Source organism: Pinus tabuliformis, chromosome 3_2 (genome assembly GCF_031772625.1).
Source record: "Pinus tabuliformis cultivar Carrire ecotype Pingquan chromosome 3_2, CPIR1, whole genome shotgun sequence".
Taxonomy (NCBI): Eukaryota; Viridiplantae; Streptophyta; class Pinopsida; order Pinales; family Pinaceae; genus Pinus; species Pinus tabuliformis.
This window is the reverse complement of record NC_142302.1, coordinates 1,253,808,010-1,253,830,343: the sequence shown is the minus strand read 5'-3', so window position 1 is coordinate 1,253,830,343 and position 22,334 is coordinate 1,253,808,010. Positions and strand designations below refer to the sequence as shown.

The 22,334-nt window shown below is 38.1% G+C and overlaps 1 protein-coding gene across 1 annotated transcript in view; it reads right to left on the bottom strand.

Moving 5' to 3' along the window:
* LOC149185285 (uncharacterized protein At2g34160-like) overlaps positions 1–22,334 on the bottom strand; it is a 57,898-nt gene that overhangs the window by 12,437 nt on the left and 23,127 nt on the right. The window contains exons 2-3 of the mRNA XM_089417876.1: positions 9,864–9,912; positions 3,521–3,583 (exon numbers count right to left, since the gene is read on the bottom strand). Coding sequence (XP_089274002.1) covers positions 3,521–3,583; positions 9,864–9,912 — 112 coding nt within the window. The remainder of the gene's footprint in view (positions 1–3,520; positions 3,584–9,863; positions 9,913–22,334) is intronic.

The window sequence follows — 22,334 nt, the reverse complement described above, 5'->3', positions numbered from 1 at the left end:
AGCAGCTACAGAGAGGCAAGGATTTTCCTAGTGTCAAAGAGCCAACAGTACAGAGGCCGAATTATCTATAGAGAGAGGTCGAACAACTAAAAACCCCAGTTGAAGTGCCAAAAAGAGATTGTTTCAGTTGTTGGAGGCCAGAAGATCACCCGAAAAGCAAGAGATTTACTTCTAGAGGCAAAGGAAGGCAGGACAACTGAACTGGAGCTAGCTAGCAAGCTATGAAAATTTCCCTAACCAGGCAGTGTAAGGGAGGCCAAGTTATTTCTCAAAAGGGAGAAAAAATCTCCATTATATTTTGTCGAGAGAGCTAGGTAGGTGCAAAGACGTGAGCAGGCAAAGGGAGGCCAAGTTATTTTTAGAAGGGACAAAAAATCTCCATTATATTTTGTCGAGAGAGCTAGCTATGTGTAAATTTCCCTAAGGGAGACCAAGTTATTTCTTGGAAGGGAGAAAAAATCTCCATTATATTTTGTCGAGATTATTTGCTAGAGGATTGCCAGTTAGGCATCGAGTTTATTGTACTCAAATTTCACTGTTGCATAACTCAATTTTTACTATATTTTGTTGAGATTATTTGCTAGAGGATCGCCAGTTAGGCATCAAGTTTATTGTACTCAAATTTTACTGTTGCATAACTCAATTTTTACTGTTGCATAATAAAATAAACCCTCATCTACTGCACCGATTTTCCCTTTGGGGATTTTCCAGTGACTATCCCTTCGGGGATTTTCCAGTGACTATTAGTCCAATACTCAAATTTTACTGTTGCATAACTCAACTTTTACTGTTGTATAATAAAATAAACCCTTATCTACTGCACTGATTTTCCCTTCAGGGGTTTTCCGGTGACTATTAGTCCAAAAATATTGGTGTCACTTTTATTATGTGTGCATCTATTTTATCAGTTCCAACATTTCTTTAGCTTCTGCAAAATTTATTTGTGAAGAATTGTAATGTGATTTATTCAGTATTAATCAAAAAATTAATAAACTACTGACTAGTTAGAAGAGTAAATTACAATTGTTGCAATTTTGCAGAATTTATTTGTGAAGAATTGTAGTGTGATTTACTCGGTATTAATTAGAAAATTAATAAACTACTAACCAGTTAGAAGAGTAAATTACAATTGTTGCAATTTTGCTATGAAGAATTGTAGTGTGATTTATTCGGTATTAATCAGAAAACTAATAAACTACTAACCAGTTCGAAGAGTAAATTAAATCTGTTGCAATTTGAGGAAATTTCACAGATGCAAAAGTTTACCAATTTCTCTTTGCATGTGGCATACCATTCAATGTTCTTCAATCACCTTATTGGCATGAAATGGTTACCACCATCAATGATGCCCCTAAAGAATGCAAGAGCCTTGGGTATGACAAAGCTAAAACCATGGGACTTGATCTGGAAAAAGTCGAAATCAAAATAGTTTGAGTAAATTCACAAATGCTTGAAATGAATATGGGGTATCCATTGTATCTAATGGCTGGAAAAATGTAAAATGAAAGTCTTTGATAAGTGTTCTTAGTGTGTCTGCGAGTGCAATCTTCCTTTCATCTGCAATCTTCCTTTCATCTCATGACTACTCAGATAAGTTCAAGACTAGGATCAACATTACAGAACCATTAATTCAAACAATTGAACCTATTGGGTCATACAATGTCATCCAAGTCATTACTTAATAATACTTCTAACATATTTTGTTCTGGGTGTTTGGTTCACACAATGAACCCTTTGATGCGTGACATTATTAAGATAACACAACCTGAATACAAATGCATAGGTGCATTGTACAAGAGAAAGTACATGATAAGATTTATTACCAATCATGAAAGTGTCCAAGTGTCCATAGCCTTTTTCTACAATCACTCAAGGTTAGGGCTATTGAAGATTGCAAAGACTAGATTTGCTAGCTATTAACTCACCTTCAAGCACCTTTTGAAGGTAAGAGGCATCGGCTAGAATGGTATCAAGTGAATCATGGCAGGTATTAAAGGACAGGGCTGCAACCACATCCGATTTTTAAGAGGTGGAGGAAATCATTCTTGATGATCAATCTTGGGCAAGTGTGAGGTATGTTTTGCAATTTACCAAGCCCATTCATAACATGATTCATTTTGCAAATATAGATGCATCGGTGATTTGGGGGAGGTGTATGAGCAGATGGATATCATGCTAGGGAAAATCAATGATATTGTTCAGTCGAAAGATGCCATATTGTATGAACGTATTCACAAAACATGTGGTCAAACAGTGGGATAATCTTAATGTTCCACTCCATGCCTTAGCATATGTCCTTACGCCAAAATACTACTCTCCATCTTGGTTGGCCAAACCTGCACCTAGGAGTGGGGTTAGGAGAAAACCCCATACAAATCCAGAGGTACAAAATGGGTACATGCTAGCATTAGACAAGTTGGTCCCTAACAGGGAAGAGTGTGCTAGATTACGTGGAGAATTAAGCAAATACTTCAATCAAACTAAAATGTTTGGTATTTTGCATGCAATTGATGATAGCGATACACTAGACCTCGTTGAATGGTGGAACATGTATGGCTCTAGGGTACCTTAGGTAAAAAGCTTGGTTTATGTACACTACAACTTGAGTTTGTTGACACATTATTGTGAGCAGGCTCGATTTGATAGAGCATGGGACAGCAACCCAAAGGAGGATAATTTGGAGGATGAAGCCTTACATTTAGAACAATTGGAAGCAAAACTTTTGGACGATGAGGATGATGGTCATTAAGCAACAGCAATAGCATCAACAACAATGCCACCCCCATTCACTAGCATGGCTCAAGTTGCCGCCACCTCCATTTACAACATTGCGTGGAGGTCATGTGCCTTTAGTTCTGACATGGATAAAGACCATTGTAAAGTCAGACTATGCAGGAGGAGACTCCCATTGTTCATAGATCACGAAAAAAGAAACTAGAATTTTCTTGTCGCAAGAAATTGGAGTAGATATTGAAACTTTGAAAATTTAAGGTTGATGAGAATAGTTGGTGAAGATTATAACTAGTAGATGATTGATGTTATATGGTTTAATCCATGGTTTTATGCTCTTTATAAATAATTCATCATTCTACATGCTTTTCGACATATATGCATCAAAATATATAAAAAAAAATGCTCCCGAAAACACTCCCAACCCGAAAGCTTCTGAAAATTGTCACTCCCACTCCTGCTCCCACTTCCAAGCAACCTTGATTTGATAAAACAAAGTAATTTATTCAAAAAGATGCTTTGTTTTTAACATTTTTTAGCCAAAAAATATACAAGTTATTTTTTTAAATTGATGACAATCATAATAGTGTATATGGCTTGTGTGCTAAACATCATAAGTTCATGTCTTTGGGAGAGACCTGTAGTTCAGAATTTAGTATTTATCACTTGATAAAATAAAGTCTATGTTGGCAATACTACTGCAGAAACAAACCAGCCAATCTAAAATATCACATGTAAAAGTTTCTACTAGGAAATACTGCAGGGGCTACTTACTACCAAGAAATCTTACTTTTCTCAATGGCCAGACCATTGTTCTTTAGTATTTCTGCAACAGTAACAACTGTAGCAATAGCTGCAAAAACAACAAGAGGCAACATTAGGGATTTTAATTGAAACAGCCTTGCCAAAAATGCAAATGCAACTGAACAATAAATAAGAAAAAATTTATTGTTCTTCCTTAATAATGCAAATGAATTTCAATCCTAGTCCTTTTAAAATTTTAAATACACACAAAATAATTCCCATGCGCAAAAATCTAAAGATAAGCATTACATGCATCTCTAAATGATAGTACAAAACATTACAAGCAACCAAAAACCCATCACCATTTGATAAGCACCCTTAAAAAATAAATTTACCAAATAGTCCTAGAAATGACTACTATGATTCATACCCAAGAATTTGCATCATTTGCCTCGTGCTTATGTATAGAAGTACATCCATGCATGTGAAAGTGCTTAGTTATAGTTAAATGCAATAACCCAAGAAACAATGTCACAAACAATTTGCATAATTGCCTCAAGCTTGCATGTAGGGGTACATGCTTGCATTGAAAATATTTGCTTCTAGGTAAATATGTAGAGGATATGATGTTAATCTCAACACCTGGAAAGATCACTAAACAGGAATTTGCTTTCCCATAATACTAGTCGAAACTTGTAGGTCTTTATGAAACGGTGCCAACTTTCCATACCTTTATTGTGTCATCAATTGATTTGTCATCTCCTTCAACATTGAGTATGCAACTGAGAAACTCATAAACTTTGCATAAGTATTTCTTGTCTCGAGCCAACTCCTACAATTGATAGTCCAATAATGGACCTTTGAAGATAGACCTTTGTTAACTTTAAATGATATTGTTTCCTTTTTGAATTTGTATCGATGACTTGAGGAACTTTTAGAAGTGCTACTTGGATGATGTTGGTATTCAAACTTTAACTAAAAATCACCACCACACCTTTTAAGAGTTACAACCATTTAAAGAACTCCCCCTCTATGTTATCCACCCTTCTTTTGATCACATAATGCATTACCTGCCAATCATATTTATTAACGGCAATGCAAACCACAATTAATTAATTTTCCTATGACAACCACTTACATTATCACTTGACACAACCCTCAAAAGCACTTTTGACATTGTCATTTCAAACAAAGAAGACAGCAGCTTGATTTTGTGCAATGATGGCAGAGCAGTGAGAAAACACCCTTTCACAGACAAACCAACACAAATAGTGATGCAAGGCAGCTATGATTGATCAGAATGTGTTGAACTTTATGACTAATTTATGCCAAATTTTTGTCTTGATGTGACCCCTTCTTTTGCTTTAATGTGCTTGGTGTAATGTCTTGCACAACCAAGTGTACTTTTTTCTCTGCATTTTTTTGTTCCGTCCACCCTAATTTGTTTTTTGAAACTCTATGCAATTTCCACTAACTTGTTTTGCCACCTGAGATGGTTTCAAGGTTTGATGAATGCCATACCAACATATTCTTAGTTACTAAGTCTTCTCAATCTGTATTCTAACACAAATCATTGGTTAGGATGTTAAGCTTTTTCAAGTTCTACCATATTATAAGGTTGACGAATCTGAGTCTGAAGACTTTGAGCCAGATGATGTTTAAGTAACTCTTGTTGACAATCCCATTTCTAGTAGTGCTGAATCGGTGATGAGATTGATGAGTGATCATGTGGATCGATGGTTTGTAGTAGGTTAGTGGCCTAGTAGCTTGTACCATGGTTGTACCCATTAGAGCCTCATTGAATATGTATTGTGTTGCTGATATATATCACACTTAGATGAGCAAACTTTGCATATTTTGTCTCTAATGGTTTGGAATCATGGTTTAAGAATCTTAAAAATAATTTTTTCATAAAAAATTAATAATTTTATGTATTTTTTTTAAAACTAGTTCATTGAATCCAGTTCGATCCAGTTCTAGTTTGAAACATTGTTTTGATATGTAGCTGGTTAAGTTTTTTTAAACCTATGTAACCTACCATGCCAAATGAAGAGAAAGGAAACCCTTAAAACGGTTTGAGCTCAACTCCTCTCAGAATAAAAAATAACAATTTTCCTAGATCTGTTAGTTCTCCAACGAATGCAAAGTATTATTCCTCAACAAACTCCTCATTAAATTAGGAGTGAGCTATTGGGATCCATTCTCACTTACTTGAAGAAACAATCAAATAATCATCCTCCCCCAAGGAAAACAATACAATAATGTTTTCACCTTAATTAACTCCATTGAATCATTTAACAAAAAAATAGGAACCACCTCCAAAACGAATGCAATAAATTGCTATTCCTCAACAAACTCCTTACTAAATTAGGAGTGAGTTGTTGGGATCCATTCTCACTTACTTGAGAAACAACCAAATAATCATCCTCCCCCAAGGAAAACAATACAATAATGTTCCCACCTTAATTAACTCCATGGAATCATTTAACAAAAATAAGATAAATGGAGTTAGTTAGGAACCGCCTCCAAAAATAACCAAGAATAGAGCAAGCTTCTTAAAGTGGTCGATTGACTTTGATAGGTCTTTCATGATCTCTTCCTCAAATAATGAGGAATTAGCCTCCAAAATGGACCTCTATCAACAATGCATAAGCGAGTAATAAAATATCCAATCAATAAGTAAACTATGAGTCAAACAATAAATCATGAAGGTGTCTCCTTAGAGAAATCGAGTGTAATGCAACATATCCAAGGAAATGAGCCCGGCCAAGCATTAAGAGACTATGTAGTATGAAGTTTGAACTAAGGTATGGTTACATCGCCTACTAAATAAATATGGCTGTCTCCACTCATGCAATAATATGTGGGGGCTTAGAAACGTGGGATGGCTCCTCTACCCACTCAAAACATGTGATGCCACCTTCAACGTGAGTTTTACAACATCATATAAAAATCATTTGACCCATTGTAGGCTCAAATCCCCATTTCATCAGAGATTCAACTGCCCAATGAATATATGGTTGACTTGTGGATTGAAATGTGGAAGTGACCCATCATTAAAATACCATTGTTTGCCCTACATGATGCCATCCTCATAGATCATGGGCTCACACTTGCAAATGGCTAACCAATGTTCTCGTGGGATGAGAAAAAGCAGCTAGCATCAAAATTTGGCTCCATGTAATACAAGTGCCATGTCACATGTATAGTAACCATCATGTCATCACCTTGCCACAACTTCCTCAACATAGGTCGATAACCAAGGTTTCATGTTATGAATTGATAATAGGAGGTAATGGGAGGTGGTTCCCATTACGATCTATTAAAATATGACATCATCTCCATCACATAGAAAAGGGGCAGCCCACATACACATTAATTAATATTTTCTTAATCAATGTTTAAGAGAGTACTTCAAGGGTCAAGGAGCTTGAGGACCCACGACTTTGTGAAATAAGTGGGGATATGTATGTATGAAGGGATCGGCAAATATACCCACCCTCACTATGATTTAAAGTGCAAAATGGGTTAGCCCTATTAAAATTATACTTTCCTCCATATATGTGCCATCAAGAGGAGTATAGATGATAAAGGTTTTGTACCATGATGATTGAGTGGTATCTCCCAATACATAAACAAAAGTCATATGTATGAGTCTTAAGATGAATAACATAATATGAATCACCCACCAATGATACACCAAAGAACATCCCATTACTATTAATCAAGGCATCGAGTGAAACCACAAACTCTTAACCTCAAATCTCCATCAACCATAGATATGCAACCATGAAGAAGGAACCAAGCCAAGATGAAACAACACAAAGGACCGAGCCTGATGTGGCAGCAGCTGCAGCTGCTACAGAACGACATGTCAACAGTGATCGACGTTGGCAGGGTGGGTTGGTTGGTTGGTATACTGGTGGCCCTTTCATTATAATTTCTGCTGGTGAAAATTTAAATTTAAACACACACAAAGTGGCATAATGGTTGTCAGGAAGCTGGCAGATAAGTTGGCAGCAAAAACCTGTAGCATAGACAGTGTGAGGCAATGGTGGCAGCAACAGCTGACTCTGGAAAAAGCGGCTGGAGAATTTGTCAGCAGCGATGTCAAACAGTGATGTGGGCAGTTTTGGAGGCAGTCAAGGCTAGTCTGTAGTGGAGAGAGGCTGCAACTCTTGGATGACTATGACAGCTGCAGCCCCCTTTTTTTAATTTATTTTATTTTTTATAACTATTTTCTTTTGTTTTTATTTTTTTTAAATCATGTGTGTGTATATATATATCCCCCTTTTTTAATTTAATTTTATTTTTTACAACTATTTTCTTTTGTTTTTATTTTTTTTAAATCATGTGTATGTGTGTTATTTTTTTATTTTAACGAAAAAGTGCCAATTTTTTTGTCCCTTTTTTTCTTCTTTCTTTAACACTTTTTTTAATTATTTTTTTATATTTATTTTTTAGTATTTTATTTTTAATGGCCAAAGGCCTGACAGCAAAATGGAGAACCTCCAACAAGCTTGTGGCTTGAAGCCTCAATCATACTGCAACAACCTTGACGAAAAATTGATGGCCAAAGGCCAGGATCAGAGAATGTGACTCTAATACCAATGTAACGAACAAAGTTCGTTTACACTTTGATACCAATGTAACAAACAAGGTTCGTATACACAGTAAAAATATTCAGAATATCTAAAATATAAAAATACCCATTATAAGACCAAGTATTATTTATATAAAAAATGTCGAATGTATATGAACCAATGTAACAAACAAGGTTCGTATACACAGTAAAAATATTCAGAATATCTAAAATATAAAAATACCCATTATAAGACCAAGTATTATTTATATAAAAAATGTCGAATGTATATGATATGATATGTGATTACAAATGAGGGCCCGCTTATATACCTAGACAGGTACCCCTTCATAAATGGTCATCCTTTAAGACATGCATCTTCAGTTAACTAATTATATTTAATTAATCATTATTTACGATATTATTATTTATATTATTATATTATTTTTATATATTATATTCATAACAAATTAACAGCTCCAAGCAAAAGGGCACCAGCCCTCAAGAGCCAAACAAGTAATATCTTTTTAGGATTTAAGCCCAGACAGGTAGCTATAGAAACTCCCTGCTTTCACCTACACAGCTCACCTTTTGTGACAATTTAGAATTCAATATATATAGGTTTATTTTACTAAGTGCCGAGTGCTAACCACCTATCAAGATGTAGGTATTTTATTACGTTTTATCTAGGGGTGTGTACCCACTCCTGACTCAAATGGACATGATCGATTTCACTCATTAACAGCTCCCTAGCAGGAAGGAACCAGCCTATGAGGAGCAAACATGTCACTTTTTAAGGATTTGAGCACTGTTGCAGAGCTATGGAAGCATCCTGCTTTCACCGACCCAACAGAATGTTCTTTAGTTGATATGATATAATGATTTTTATATATTATGTTTATGGTATAATATCTTCTAATATTGATCTTATGCCAAATTCTATAACTAGGAGAGTGTTAATCCTGATTTAAGTTAGAGGTGCTGTAAAATTCACTGCCACCCTTCCACAGGGAATAGATAAAAAGAAACAAGCATTCCCCACGTGATATTTATGTGTGGGATATAAAATTAGTCCGTTCATCAAGTATTTGAAGGAACCACAGCTGTCTATTTAATAAGCTCATATGCTAAAACCCTGCACCAAAAAAGACCCAAAGAGAAGATAACTGCAAAGTGTCTTTTGTATATAAGACCTCTGTTGACAGAATAAGCTGAAGCCCTTTTACATGCAGAATGGTGCAAAACATTGAGGCTGGAATACGCTTTCAAAACTTAGAAACATAAAAGCTTAGAGCGTTATTAATTATGCAAAATAAGTAGACGTAGAAGAATGATAATGCTTCCCGTCAGTTTTCCTTCAATGATACAACCCGTCAGTTTTCCTTCAAGTTTTCCTTCAATGATACAACCCGTCAGTTTTCCTTCAATGATACGACGTAACAACACAGAACTGGTATAAGAAAACATTAGTCCGACAATATAACATATACCTGATGTAAGAATGGAATGGAAGATTAAACACTTTACTGCTGGAAAAATACTCCCACCAACATTTAAAGATGTAACACTAATGAAGGCCAATTAGTAGCAGAAAGTACTGAAGGTCAATTGGTGCCAGAAACACTCTCACCGTAAACAAGCAAACAATTATCTATAATGTTAATGGTATAGAAAGAAATGAATGAAGTTCCTTTCAAATTAGGTTTTAAGCCACAGCCAGATATTAAAAACAAAGAAAACTTTAATAAATGGACAAAATCTATTCTTTCCATTGAGATTTCATGAGAATGTAGAAAAGTTCATGTACCCATTCCCAAAGCCGACAGCTCCACTTCATCATGTTGCTGCAGATATCTCTGAAAGAAAAAATAGTATTCATGAGTTCCAGAAACAGCAGCGCTTCATATTCCCAAGGCAAATAAGCATACTTCAAATCATTAAAATATGATTATGTATTCATTTGATTGAGTTGATTAAAACTAAGCACATTTGAATAAATGATTCATGAAAATACGTCCAATTTCTATTAGCTTTTACTTACCCTTCAGACAAGTGCACAAAGAATGAACATGTCATACAATATATTTCAATTTAATAGAAGTTTCTAGCAGTGTAATCTGAATAGTATTTATAAATCATTTGTTTATTCCTACTACAGTTACTACAATTATATTTATGACATAGGAAATGCATATAACTTGCAGTCAATAAAAGAAGCTAGCACACACAATCAAAAATGTCCATCTGATTAGCTCTACAAAAATTCATGTGTTATGCAAACTAATGTTTTATGCCTGAAACAGTAGACAGAGTGCCAACTATGTTATATAGATCTCAACCATCATTCTCCATCTAGGGGGGAACATACAGACGTCCCCCTTCTGGGGGAGGGGGATGCCCAGACAACCCCTTCTGTGGAAACATGTTAACATTTCCCCATGTGTTTCCCCCAAAGGGGGATGATGGGGACGAGATTCTGGGGTGAACCAAAATCCCATTTCCCCAATAAAATAGTCTTGTGGCCTGTGGGTTATGGGCCCACTACGCTTCCGCTGCGGATTCTTGCTCCACCATGACCAGCCAATCCTCAGGGATTCACCTGCACTGAAAAAGTGAGATTACAGGATCTGTTGTCTTCAAGCGCTTGAATGACCCAACCCAATTCAAGCTCTCCCCGCACTCGCTTCTTGTTCTCTGTTAATACTGCTCTTCCCAACTGTTTTGGCAGTGAAGCTACGCCAACCACATATATTCGATCAACAATGACTTGTGTTTCGTAGACTAGAAACTCTCTGCCGCATAAGATATGGTGACCCGCTAATTTGCTGAATGCCAAGAAAACGATATCAACGTCTTTCACCAGATTTGCTTGCAGTCTGCTTCCTTCAACTAAGGTCGGATCCCAAACCTTAGCAGTGTTTACAGTGTTGGTGAGTCCTTCGAAGGTGGAGAAGGCAAAGAGACACCGAAATCCGATCTCCTGGTCTCCATCTCCGCCTGAATACAGCCCTCAATTCTTCATAAAACTCTACCGAAAAACGTGCACACTCACACGCTTATTCTGTGGCATTCATATTTTCATTTTCAGCTGAAAAGAAAACCGGAAAACAATTCAAACAAAAACATACAAAGGCACAAATTCAACAAAGAGGCATTTTCTTTATTTACAAACTCAGATTACAATTTAAGGCATCTCAGCCTTAATCAAGAATTCTCCAGCAACTACATTTTTCCCTCTCTCACACGCACAGGTTTTTTTTCCTCTCTTTTCTTGATTCACTAATGAATCCTTCAGTTCTTGTTATACATACATTCAGTTTTAACTGATTTTTTTAACTAAAATTAGTTCATTAACCAAATCTTGTTCAAGGTTGGCCTGGTTGTCCATGTGGTTGTCCACGTGTCTCTTTCTCTAATTTTTTTTCATCAAGGGTTCGGATGCTCCTGCATCAGGGGACATGGGGAAAAGTTTCCTACGTGTCTCCCCATCCCCACAGCGTGGAAAATATGGGGGCATGTCCCCATATGAGAGACACATCCCCATGGAACACTGAAAAAAGGGACTGCATTTCTGCACCTGTTGTACTTGTACCCATTGTACACCATACAAAGTTCCATAATCTAAACAATGGGGATTTCACTAGAAAAAGGGAAAAAATCAAGTAAGCAAATTGGAACACTCAATGAATTGTAGTGCATCTACTTGTGAAGTGCCATTGTTTGTTGTTAAATGTTGTCTCAATGTTCTCATGCGTAATTCAAAGTAGAAAACAAAAAAGAAATGCCTTCAGTAAGAAGTCTAAAATTTATTTTAAGCATCCATGGCATCATGAGTTGCAACTCTGCTGATTCCCTTAATTGAGAATGGCTTTCCCAAACTACAATGTTTCCCTTTCTCTGCTTACAAATAAAGACAAACTCATTAGGCTTCAAAAATATTTTTGAGAGTTTTGTTTTAATGATAAAATGACATGAAGATCAATAAAACTGAAAGTGCATTTGAAAGTGAATTCCTGAAGGAGCTTATCTACAAACTGCCCTGGATACACTGGAACAATTAATGACAACAGATCTACCATATTCTGAAAGCTTTAAGTAGTTTATTACCATAGATCTTAGGTTTAAGGATACTAACATAGTGCTCAAAATTATGGGAATAACTAAAACAGAAATAGAAGGAAAAAGCAAATAAACACACCATCCACAAAACTGAACACAAAATGTGACCTGGGAAACCCAATATGAACTAAAACCCAGCTAGGAGGTTAAGCCTATGCTCTGCTCTCTTTTTCTCAGTTATGAAATGCAAGTAGAAAGAACCAGGCACTCATTAGGGAGTTGCCATGAATACTGTCACCTGAATGGCTTCTACAGAAATCTTCTACCTCCCTTTGGTAGGATTCGATATCCCATTCCTAGATGCTCTACTCTACTGTGGAACAATAACAACACCAAAAGAATGGTTCCCCTTCCCTTCCTAGTGGCCCGGTATTTAACATAGCCTTTTTTCCTTCTACAAATTTGTTGGTTTTTTCATTACCCCTAGGCATTACAGCTATAACATTTTGTTTGGCCAATGAACCACTCATCTTGTACATCCTTCTCCTAGACTGCCTCTTCATTCTTTGGAGTTGGCCATCTAAGGCTTTAGATTAGTATGCTCTTTTACTTCCTGATTTTTGTCTTATATGGGAGCCACTTTAGCACTCCCATTTTGTACCGACATCATTGTACCTAGCACAATTCCATTGACATCAGTTGGACATTAATACATTTATCTTATCTTATAATGATGCTTTTGAGTTAGAGACACCAACTCCCAGAAGGTCCAAACTTGTTTTATAGAGCCGCCATGAGGAGGGCCATGTTGCGAGAGATATCAATGACTTGTTCTTCCAACTTTGAACATCTCTCATCTACCTCATCCCAAGGGTTGTTATGACTAGACTTATCTGTCATTGCTAGGGTTCAAAGACATTTTTCTTAAGCCAATTCCTAGATCCTACAACTTCCCATGAAACCCTGAAGAATACCGCTCTAATACCAATATGATCTTTTATCATTAGAACAATCCATCACAACAGATCTTACAATATTCTAAAGATCTTTTGTCATGTAATTTATTACCTTAGATCTCAAATTTAATTTAGATCCATCCACAGTATTGGGATCACCTTGTTCCCTATCAAGAAATCCTATCCCAATATCACATCAAAGTCATCCATGCGCATCACAATGAAGTCCAATAAACCCTTCCATCCATCAATCTAAACTAGAAATCTTGTTGCCAATCCACTTAGATTTTGGCCTTGGAATTCACTACCTTCACCATTGTCCTACTTGGGCTACCTGCATCCAAGCTGCTCTGCTAAACTTGCATTCATGAGATTTTGTGAGGCACATGTATCAACAGGTGCTAGTATTATCCTTTTGTTGATCACAATGTTCACAAAGACAACCTGTGCCTCCAACTGTCTTCCTCCTTCCCCAAGACACCAAATCCTCATGAAAGAATCATCATGAGAACAATAATCACAAAAAGCTAACATACCTCTTTATGTGCACATCTCCATACTATTGATATACCAGGCCAAATATACCTCTTTGATATGAACACCTTGAGCCAATTCCTAGTGGAGCCAAGGCAAGTGCATTGGGTAACAACAAAGCAATGTTCAAGTACTTGAGAGGTACAGTGAAGTATGGTTTGAGGTATCTTGGTGGTGACGGAGTGAGGCTACAGGGATATATAAACTTAGATTAGGCAGGGAGTGCAACAAACAAGAAGAGAAACTCAGGGTGTTACTTCAACCTTGGATTAGCAATGATATCATGGTTCAGTAGAAAGAAGAATTCAATAACACTAAATTAAGCTGAGGAAGAGCATATGGCAGCAAGTATGGTGAGTTATGAAGCCATTTGGCATCGGAAGTTTCCTGCAAAGTTGTTTAATCAAGGGTTGGAGTTTACAATGATATATTATGATAATCAAAGCTGCATCAAACTCTTTAAAAATCCAATGTTCCATGGCAGGTCCAAACTTATCAAGATTAGATATCACTTCAATAGAGATAGGATCCAAAAGGGAGCAGTTAAGCTTTAGTATATCTCCATAGATGAGTAGGTTGCAGACATTCTGACCAAACCCTTGGCTAAAAGGAAGCTTGTATTTTACAGAGACAAGATTGGAGTGGTGCAAAATACCTTCTTCGCTAAGAGAGAGTGTTGATGTTTGTAGCTTAGACAAAAGTACTTTCGCATAGGTCTAAGTGTTAAGACGTGTGGAATTCTTCACCTTAGCAAATTTAGTTTAATTAAAGGAATCATTAAAGTGAAACGCTTTTTATAAAAGTGAGTTCAATATCTAAGAAAATGTAAAGTTTAAATTGGAGAAGTAAATGAACCTAAATTGTTGATCTAGACTTCATCTCAACTACCAATTTCATTGAGATTATGATTATCGAGAATTAGTCATCAATGGTTAATTGATTCAATCAATAACTCAAGATTTTAAAGGCAAGCCTAAGTGAAGGAGAAAGACACAAGAACAAGAACTCAGTAAGAGATTAAGGCACAAAGGATAGCAACACAAGCCCAAAGAAGATAAAAACAATGAGTAGCAGTAGCAGAGATCAGCCAAGTGTAGGCCATACACTTCAAAGGGAGAGAGGGATATTGTACTTGTCAATGCAAATTTAGGCTATATAAAGGTCATACAATAAGTTGGGCGCATAGAGTGGAGGTCAATTTCTAAGAGGATCAGCCAAGTGTAGGCCATACACTTCAAAGGGAGAGAGGAATATTGTACTAGTCAATGCAAATTTAGGCTATATAAAGGTCATACAATAAGTTGGGCGCATATAGTGGAGGTCAATTTCTAAGAGGATCAGCCAAGTGTAGGCCATACACTTCAAAGGGAGAGAGGGATATTGTACTAGTCAATGCAAATTTAGGCTATATAAAGGTCATACAATAAGTTGGGCACATAGAGTGGAGGTCAATTTCTAAGAGGGCCATTTTTCCAGTTAAGGGAGCACTTGTAAGCTTTGATATTATTTTAACAAGCTGATTTGAAGGGGAAAAAATTGTGCTTTTTCAGAGATTGGTTTCATTTGCTTCACTATAATTTATTTTACAATTTAAAAGTCCCTAATGGGTGCATCATATTCAATATACTAAATTTAAATTTAAATTTGTTTCTGGCAAGGAAATTACTAGCAAGTAACTTGCAATTTTAATATTGAAGACCTTACTTGAAGAGCTTTGCTTGGAACCCTTTCTCATCCACTACGTTACTATTATTCAACATCCACATGGCCTCTCAAACATCTTGATATGAGAATAGATGGCAAGAAGAGAGGGTGGGAGTTGACTTGGATTGAGGGCTAATTAGGGACATCATATAGGGAGGACGCAAGGGTAAAACATAGATTTTGGGTCTAGAAGGATAGGAGAATGGTGAGGGAAGAAGGTGACCTTAAAAAGTATAGGGGAACAAACAAGGGAAGCTCTCAGCTCATGTCTCCATTGGGAAATGAAGAGGCATTTCTTATGATGTAGGCAATGATACGCAACTTTAAGATGCAAGTAGAATGGGAAAGTATAAATGAAGGTGTCTCAAAGTTGATGGAGTTCACAATCATTGTCATACCATTTATTGAAGGCACCAAATTTGGTTTTAAATGAAGGTGAAATGGAATTGGTGTGATGGGGGTAGGATTGAAGAGCAACTTCCCAAATGACGAAAAAATAAAAATGTATTTGGCATCGACAAAAGTGAGGCATGCAAAAATGGACTTAAACGACAACCTCTAGTGGAGATAAGAAGTAAAGATGTCAAGGTCACCCTCATTAAAGAGGGGTGGTTCAAAGCATATCGAAGGGGAATCACAAGGATTATTAATATGTAGGGAGAATGATAGAAGGGCTTGTTCGTCTAACACAATGAGAATCACCAATAAGTGTTGGATGAAGTCAAGTAGAGTTTGGCTTGCCAAGATATAATCACCTACACTTGCACCTTTGTAGGTCAACAAAAAAGAGTGAGAATCAAGGAGGTTGGGAAAGTCATTAAGGATCAATAGCTCATGGGATCCATCAAGCTAGTATAGATATTTGTCACCTTGTGAGAGGCCCTACTGCATCAACTAATGCCCACTAGAGTCTTATTAAATCTGGATTTATTTCTAGATGCAAAGCACATCCCCAATGCAATCATGAAGAGGACTTTGAAGAGAATAGGTATGGCCATCAGCACAAGATGCAAGAAGATGTAGCTAAGTTTATAAGAGGATGTATGCTTTGTTGTACCAACAAGCCTAGTAACATCTATACTATCCCTTACTTCTACCCACACATAAATAGGAAACCATTTCCATGGATTTTGTGGAAGGCATACAAACAACTAGGAAGGAAGATGACTATCTAGCAATTTGTTTTAGTCATAATTGGTAGTTTCTATGATTCACTATAAACAGCAAACTAAGAAGAAGCAGCTGCAATTCCGACCTAAGCACCAGACTATTGATCAAATCTTTGCACTCAAGACTATCATTGAAGAAGCTTGACATCGCTCTTCAAAAGCTTATTGTTGTTTTGTAGACTACCAAAAAAGTTGATTGTTCCCATAAAGGCTTTATGCCAAATACTTAGAGACATTGGCATCTCAATGACCCTTTTGTCAACCATCATGCATTTATGAGTCAATCCTTAGTCATCTTTGAACAACATATAGGATATTAAATTTTATTTAGGGTACTATTGGGGTAAAATAAGGTTGCCCTGTGTCCTCAAGATCTACATTGAGAAGCTAAAGTCCTTGCATAAGCACATTCAATACAATGACAATTGCCTTCTACACCATGTTTTGATTTCTATCTTGATGTTTGTGGAGGATGTGATCCTTACATCCTGATAGCCTCATCCCCAAATGAATTGCAAAGACAACTAGATGCCCTAATCCTTTTCTATGATCTTTGTCAATTGATGGTCAACCTAAGTAAAACCAAGGCTATGATCTTCAATGTGTCAAAGAAAATCCTCTTTGATCACCATTTTGATTTCAAAGAGGAGTAGAGCGAGATCACCAACTCATATATTTAGTTTGTGACATGTGCTTCAGCCCAAACCAACAAGGGTTGTAGATCCTTGGCCCTTATTAAGAAGCAATGTTTCCAAAACCATTTTCAAAACAGATAGGCCAAGATGTCATTCATGGGCACTCTTGTCCGATCCACGATTATATATGTTTCTGAGGGTTAGGGATATTGAAAAGTGCAACAAGAAATGCTAAAAATAGCACTGCTATAAATAGCAATTCAGCCATTATGGATCTTAGCTACAATGGGTGAAAAGTGAAAGTGCTAAAAATAGATTTTCTAAAAATAGCATTTCGGGATCCCTTCTTAGTTTAGTCAGTCCCTGGACTAAACATAGAAAGTAAAATTCGAATTTGATATTAACAGCAGTTTGTAAATTGATTAATTAATTCATCTTGAGTTATTTAGTTAAGGAAAGTCAAACTTGAAGTCTATGTGAAGACATGCAACAGTTTCTCCTTTGATTGAGGGATTTATCCATCAGTTAAAGAGATAAGAGTGAGTTGTAATATGGAGTTGTAATTAGTTGGCTCACTTAACTGAGTCAAGTCCAATTAGATTAATTTAGTAGTTTGTTAAATTAATGAGAATTCAGTTAGTTAATGCTTGCATGCATGTAACTACTGTATTTCAGATAACTGAGTATTCACTCATGGATAACTCATGCATGTCAATTCAATCAGAGAACCAGATGAGATTAGATGGAGTGACAGTGTACTATCAGTTGCTAGGATATTCCTTGGTGAATATTCCTTGCATGCAGAAGGAATATTATTCCTTATGGATTGCGCAATTGGACCTGAAGTTACAGTGAGTGTGATGAGGCCAATTCACACGTGATATCATTGGACCCCAATCAAAACTACGCAAGGAGGCTTGGATGACTTGAGGAAGATATATTCTAAGTCTATTGGGTCTGTGAGCAGTGTTGTTTGATTACAGAGAGAGTAGGATAGCCTAAGAGCTGATTCTTTTTGTAACTTGAACAAGACTTCCACTTGTATGATAATACAAAGTTGGGGTTTTAGGCTGGTGCTTTCCCCAGTGTTATATCTTCGGTGTTATGGTTGATTACTTCTCATTCTCAGTTATATCTGTTCATGCTTGATGTTGCTCATGTTCGATTAAGCTTCCGCTAAATTGTTTGTAGAAGTAGATCAAGTGTTTTGCTTTAGTACATTGCATTACCAGGTGATCTATAGTGGGAATTTCTACATGGTATCAGAGCAACAGTGATCAAGGAAGAACAGTAAACAAGCAAGAGAAGTTCGAAGTTTGGTTTCTAAATATTGAATTGAGTTCTTATCACATCTATTTCACCAATGGCGTTCAGTGGTTTAAGATTCGAATATGCCCTTGATGGCAGTTCGAATTATATAGCCTGGAAGGATCGCATGGAGGCAGTATTAGAAGATAACAGTCTAAAGGACTTCATTGATCAAGAAGTCTAGATGCCGACTAATGCTACTCAACTAGCAGAATGGAAAAAGTGTGTGGCTAGAGCAAGGAGAATCCTCCTAGAGGGAGTTCGAGATCACATTGTCTCGAGCCTCCATGGGAAGGAGACTTTATTTTCGATGTGGAAAACATTGAAAGATCTTTATCAAAATAGCAGCGATCAGAGGAAGCTAGCGCTGAAAGATAAGCTTTGAAAGATCAAGTGCGAAAAGGGCGACTCAATCTCTATGTTCCTGAACAAGCTCACCACCTGTAGGGATGAGTTTGGAAGCGTAGGGATCATGACAGCTGATGACGACATGGTGAGTCTAGCACTCCTCAGTCTTCCTAAGAGCTGGCATAGCTACCAGGACTCGATTGATGGAAGAGAGAAACTGCCAGATTGGGAACGACTTTGGTCGAACCTAATGCAGGAGGAGATAAGGCGAAACACCAGGGATGGATCTTCATCAAAACAAGATGATGAACAAAATCTAGCTTTAGCGAGTAAAGCTAAGAAAGGGAAAGGGAAGGCGTCCCAATCCAAATCTTCTCATGGTGGGAAGAAGGTTGACAAGTCAGGTGCGATGCTTTCACTGTCATGAAGTGAGCCATTATGCAATGAATTGTCCACAAAAGAAATCCAAGAAGGGTTCCTCCAAGGGATCTGATGGTGATGCATTAGCCTCACAGTTTGAGCAGGATTTCTCACTTATCTCATGCATGGTTTCATCCATGGTGGGATGTGTTTGGTACCTAGACAGTGGAGCTTCTTTCCACATGTTGGGTGACAAGAAGCTTTTCAGTACATTGGAGGAGAAGGATCTCCAGATGCGGATCGAGATGGGCGATGATGGAAAGTACTGTCTCCAGTGAAGGTACAGGTGTGTTTCAGAGGGAGCATGGTGCTCCTCTCACCCTATCTGTTGTTAAGTATGTACCAGGTTTGAAAAAGAAACTTATATATGTTGCTATGCTAGAAGATAAAGGCTATGATATAGTCTTTAGTAAAGGAAAAGTTTTCCTGAGGCATATCAACACCGGACAGACCAAGCGAATTGGGATTCGAGTAAAGAATCTCTACAAGCTGGAGGTAGATGACTGTGTTGCGCTGAGTTCCAAAGCAGAGGTGGTGCAAAGCCAAGATGTTGGCAAGCTATGGCATGGAAGACTAGTCCACTTGCATCACGAGGCCTTGAAGATCATGCAGCAAATTTCTACCCGCTTACCCAAGGGAAAACTGGAGCAAACAGATACATGCAAAGAATGCACCCTGGGTAAGTATGCAAAAGATTCCTTTCAGGATCGGGATAGTAGAGCTGAAGCAATCCTGGAGCGAGTTCATTCAGATGTATGTGGACCATTCTCTACAGCCTCCACCGCTAAGCAAAGGTACTATGTTATTTTTATTCATGATTTTTCTCGTAGATGTTGGATCTACTTTATGCAAAAGAAGGATCAGACCTTCTTGAAGTTTTGTAAGTTTAAAGCCGTGGCAGAGAAAGAATAAGGAAAGAAAGTAAAGCCTTGCAAAGCGACAATGGTGGAGAGTATGTTTCCCAGCAGTTTAAAGACTTCTGTGCTGCAAAAGGAATTAAATGGGAACTGACAACACCTCATAACCCACAACAAAATGGGGTGGCCGAAAGGAAGAACAGATCTATTGTGGGAGCAGCTCAAGCAATGTTGCATGACCAAGGCCTACCACTTCATCTGTGGGCTGAGGCATGCAATACAGCAGTGTACCTTCAAGACAGAAGTCCTCATCGTATCTTGGGGATGAAGACACCTATGGAGGCTTTTTCAAGGAAGCGACCAGATGTGAGTCACTTCCGCATCTTTGGATCATCAATTTATTGTCATGTGACCAAAGATGCTCAAAAGAAGCTAGACCCAACAGCTAAGTTGGGGATACTTGTGGGGTACGCGGATACACCCCACAACTATCGTGTGTTTCTGCTTGCCAGTCAGAGGACCATAGTGCGCAGGAATCTAAAGTTTGACGAGCAAAGAACCATGCGAGTGTCACTTGAGAGGGAGCTCAAGTTGCATGGCGATGAGGAACTTTTAGTTCCAAAGGAGGAGGAACCTCCTGATGATGTGGATCAACCACATGCAGAGGATACAGTAGTGGAAACCACCACTCGTGGAGAGTCTTCCAGAGACAGGTGGAAACGCTCGCGGGAAGCTGACAGAAAGATGCTAGATGTGAGAGAGAATGTGGGGCAACCATCCTCTCAGCACAGACAAAGGAGATCTCCCGAGAGATACACTGGCTACATGGCCCTGGTTGGGGAGTGTGTAGCGACCGAAACCTTCTTCTTTTCAGGAGGCAGTGCAGCAACCAGTCTGGGTTGATGCAATGGTAGAAGAGTATGATTCTATCATACGAAACAGTGTGTGGGATGTTGTCCCTAGACCTGGGGACAAGTCAGTGGTTAGTTCTCGATGGCTTTACAAGGTAAAGCAGGCAGCTGATGGCAGTGTTGAGAAACACAAGGCAAGGTTTGTTGCCCGAGGTTTCTCACAGGTTGAGGGGATCGACTACGATGAGACCTTTGCTCCCGTAGCAAGGTACTCATCTATCAGATCGATGCTAGCTCTATCAGCTCAGATGGGTTGGAAGATCCATCAGATGGATGTGAAGACGACGTTCCTCAATGGGAAGATTGAGGAAGAGGTATACATTGAGCAGCCCAAAGGATTTGAGACCTTCGATCGCAAGTCGCATGTTTATCGACTCAAGCGAGCACTATATGGGTTGAAGCAAGCACCCCGTGCTTGGTATACCAGGATCGACAGCTATTTCACCGGATTAGGCTTCACCAAGAGTGAAGCAGATGCGAACCTTTACCACATCATGGTAGAAGGTAAGCCATTGATTATTGTACTTTATGTCGATGACCTACTTTTGACAAGTGATGATCAACTGATCAAATCACTTTTGACAAGTGATGATCAACTGATCAAATCTTGCAAGGAGGACCTTGCAAGAGAGTTTGAGATGAAGGACATGGGCCTCATGCACTACTTTCTAGGCATGGAAGTGTGGCAGAAAGATGGGGAAGTATTTGTGTCTCAAGGCAAGTATGCCAATGAGATACTCAGGCGCTTTCACATGGAGAAGTGCAAACCCATGCAGACTCCTCTAGTTGGGAACTGGAAGAAGGAGGATGCTACTTCAAGTGAGGTAGTAGCTGCTACTGTTTATCGACAGCTGGTGGGTTCACTTATGTATTTGGTGAACACACAACCCGACTTATGCTTTGCGGTGAACCAGCTGAGTCAAGCTATGGTTCAGCCTACCAAGCTATTTTGGAAGGCAGTGAAGCATGTGCTGAGATATCTCAGAGACACTACACAGTACGGATTGTGGTACAGACAGACAGAGGGAGTGAAGCTGCAAGGCTTCACGAATGCGGATTGCGCTAGTAGTCCATCAAACCGGAAGAGCACCTCTGGAGGAATCTTCATCCTTGGTTCAGCTGCAGTTTCTTGGTATAGCAGGAAACAGAGATCAGTTGCACTTAGCTCAACAGAGGCTAAATACATGGTTGCTAGTCAGGCAGCATGCGAGGCCATTTGGATGCGGAAGATTCTAGTGGGATTGTTTGGTCAGATGATAGATCTTACAGTGATATACTGTGATAATCAGAGTTGCTTAAAACTCTCTGAGAATCCAGTGTTTCATGACAGGTCCAAGCATATAGATATTCGTTACCATCATATACGGGACTGTGTGG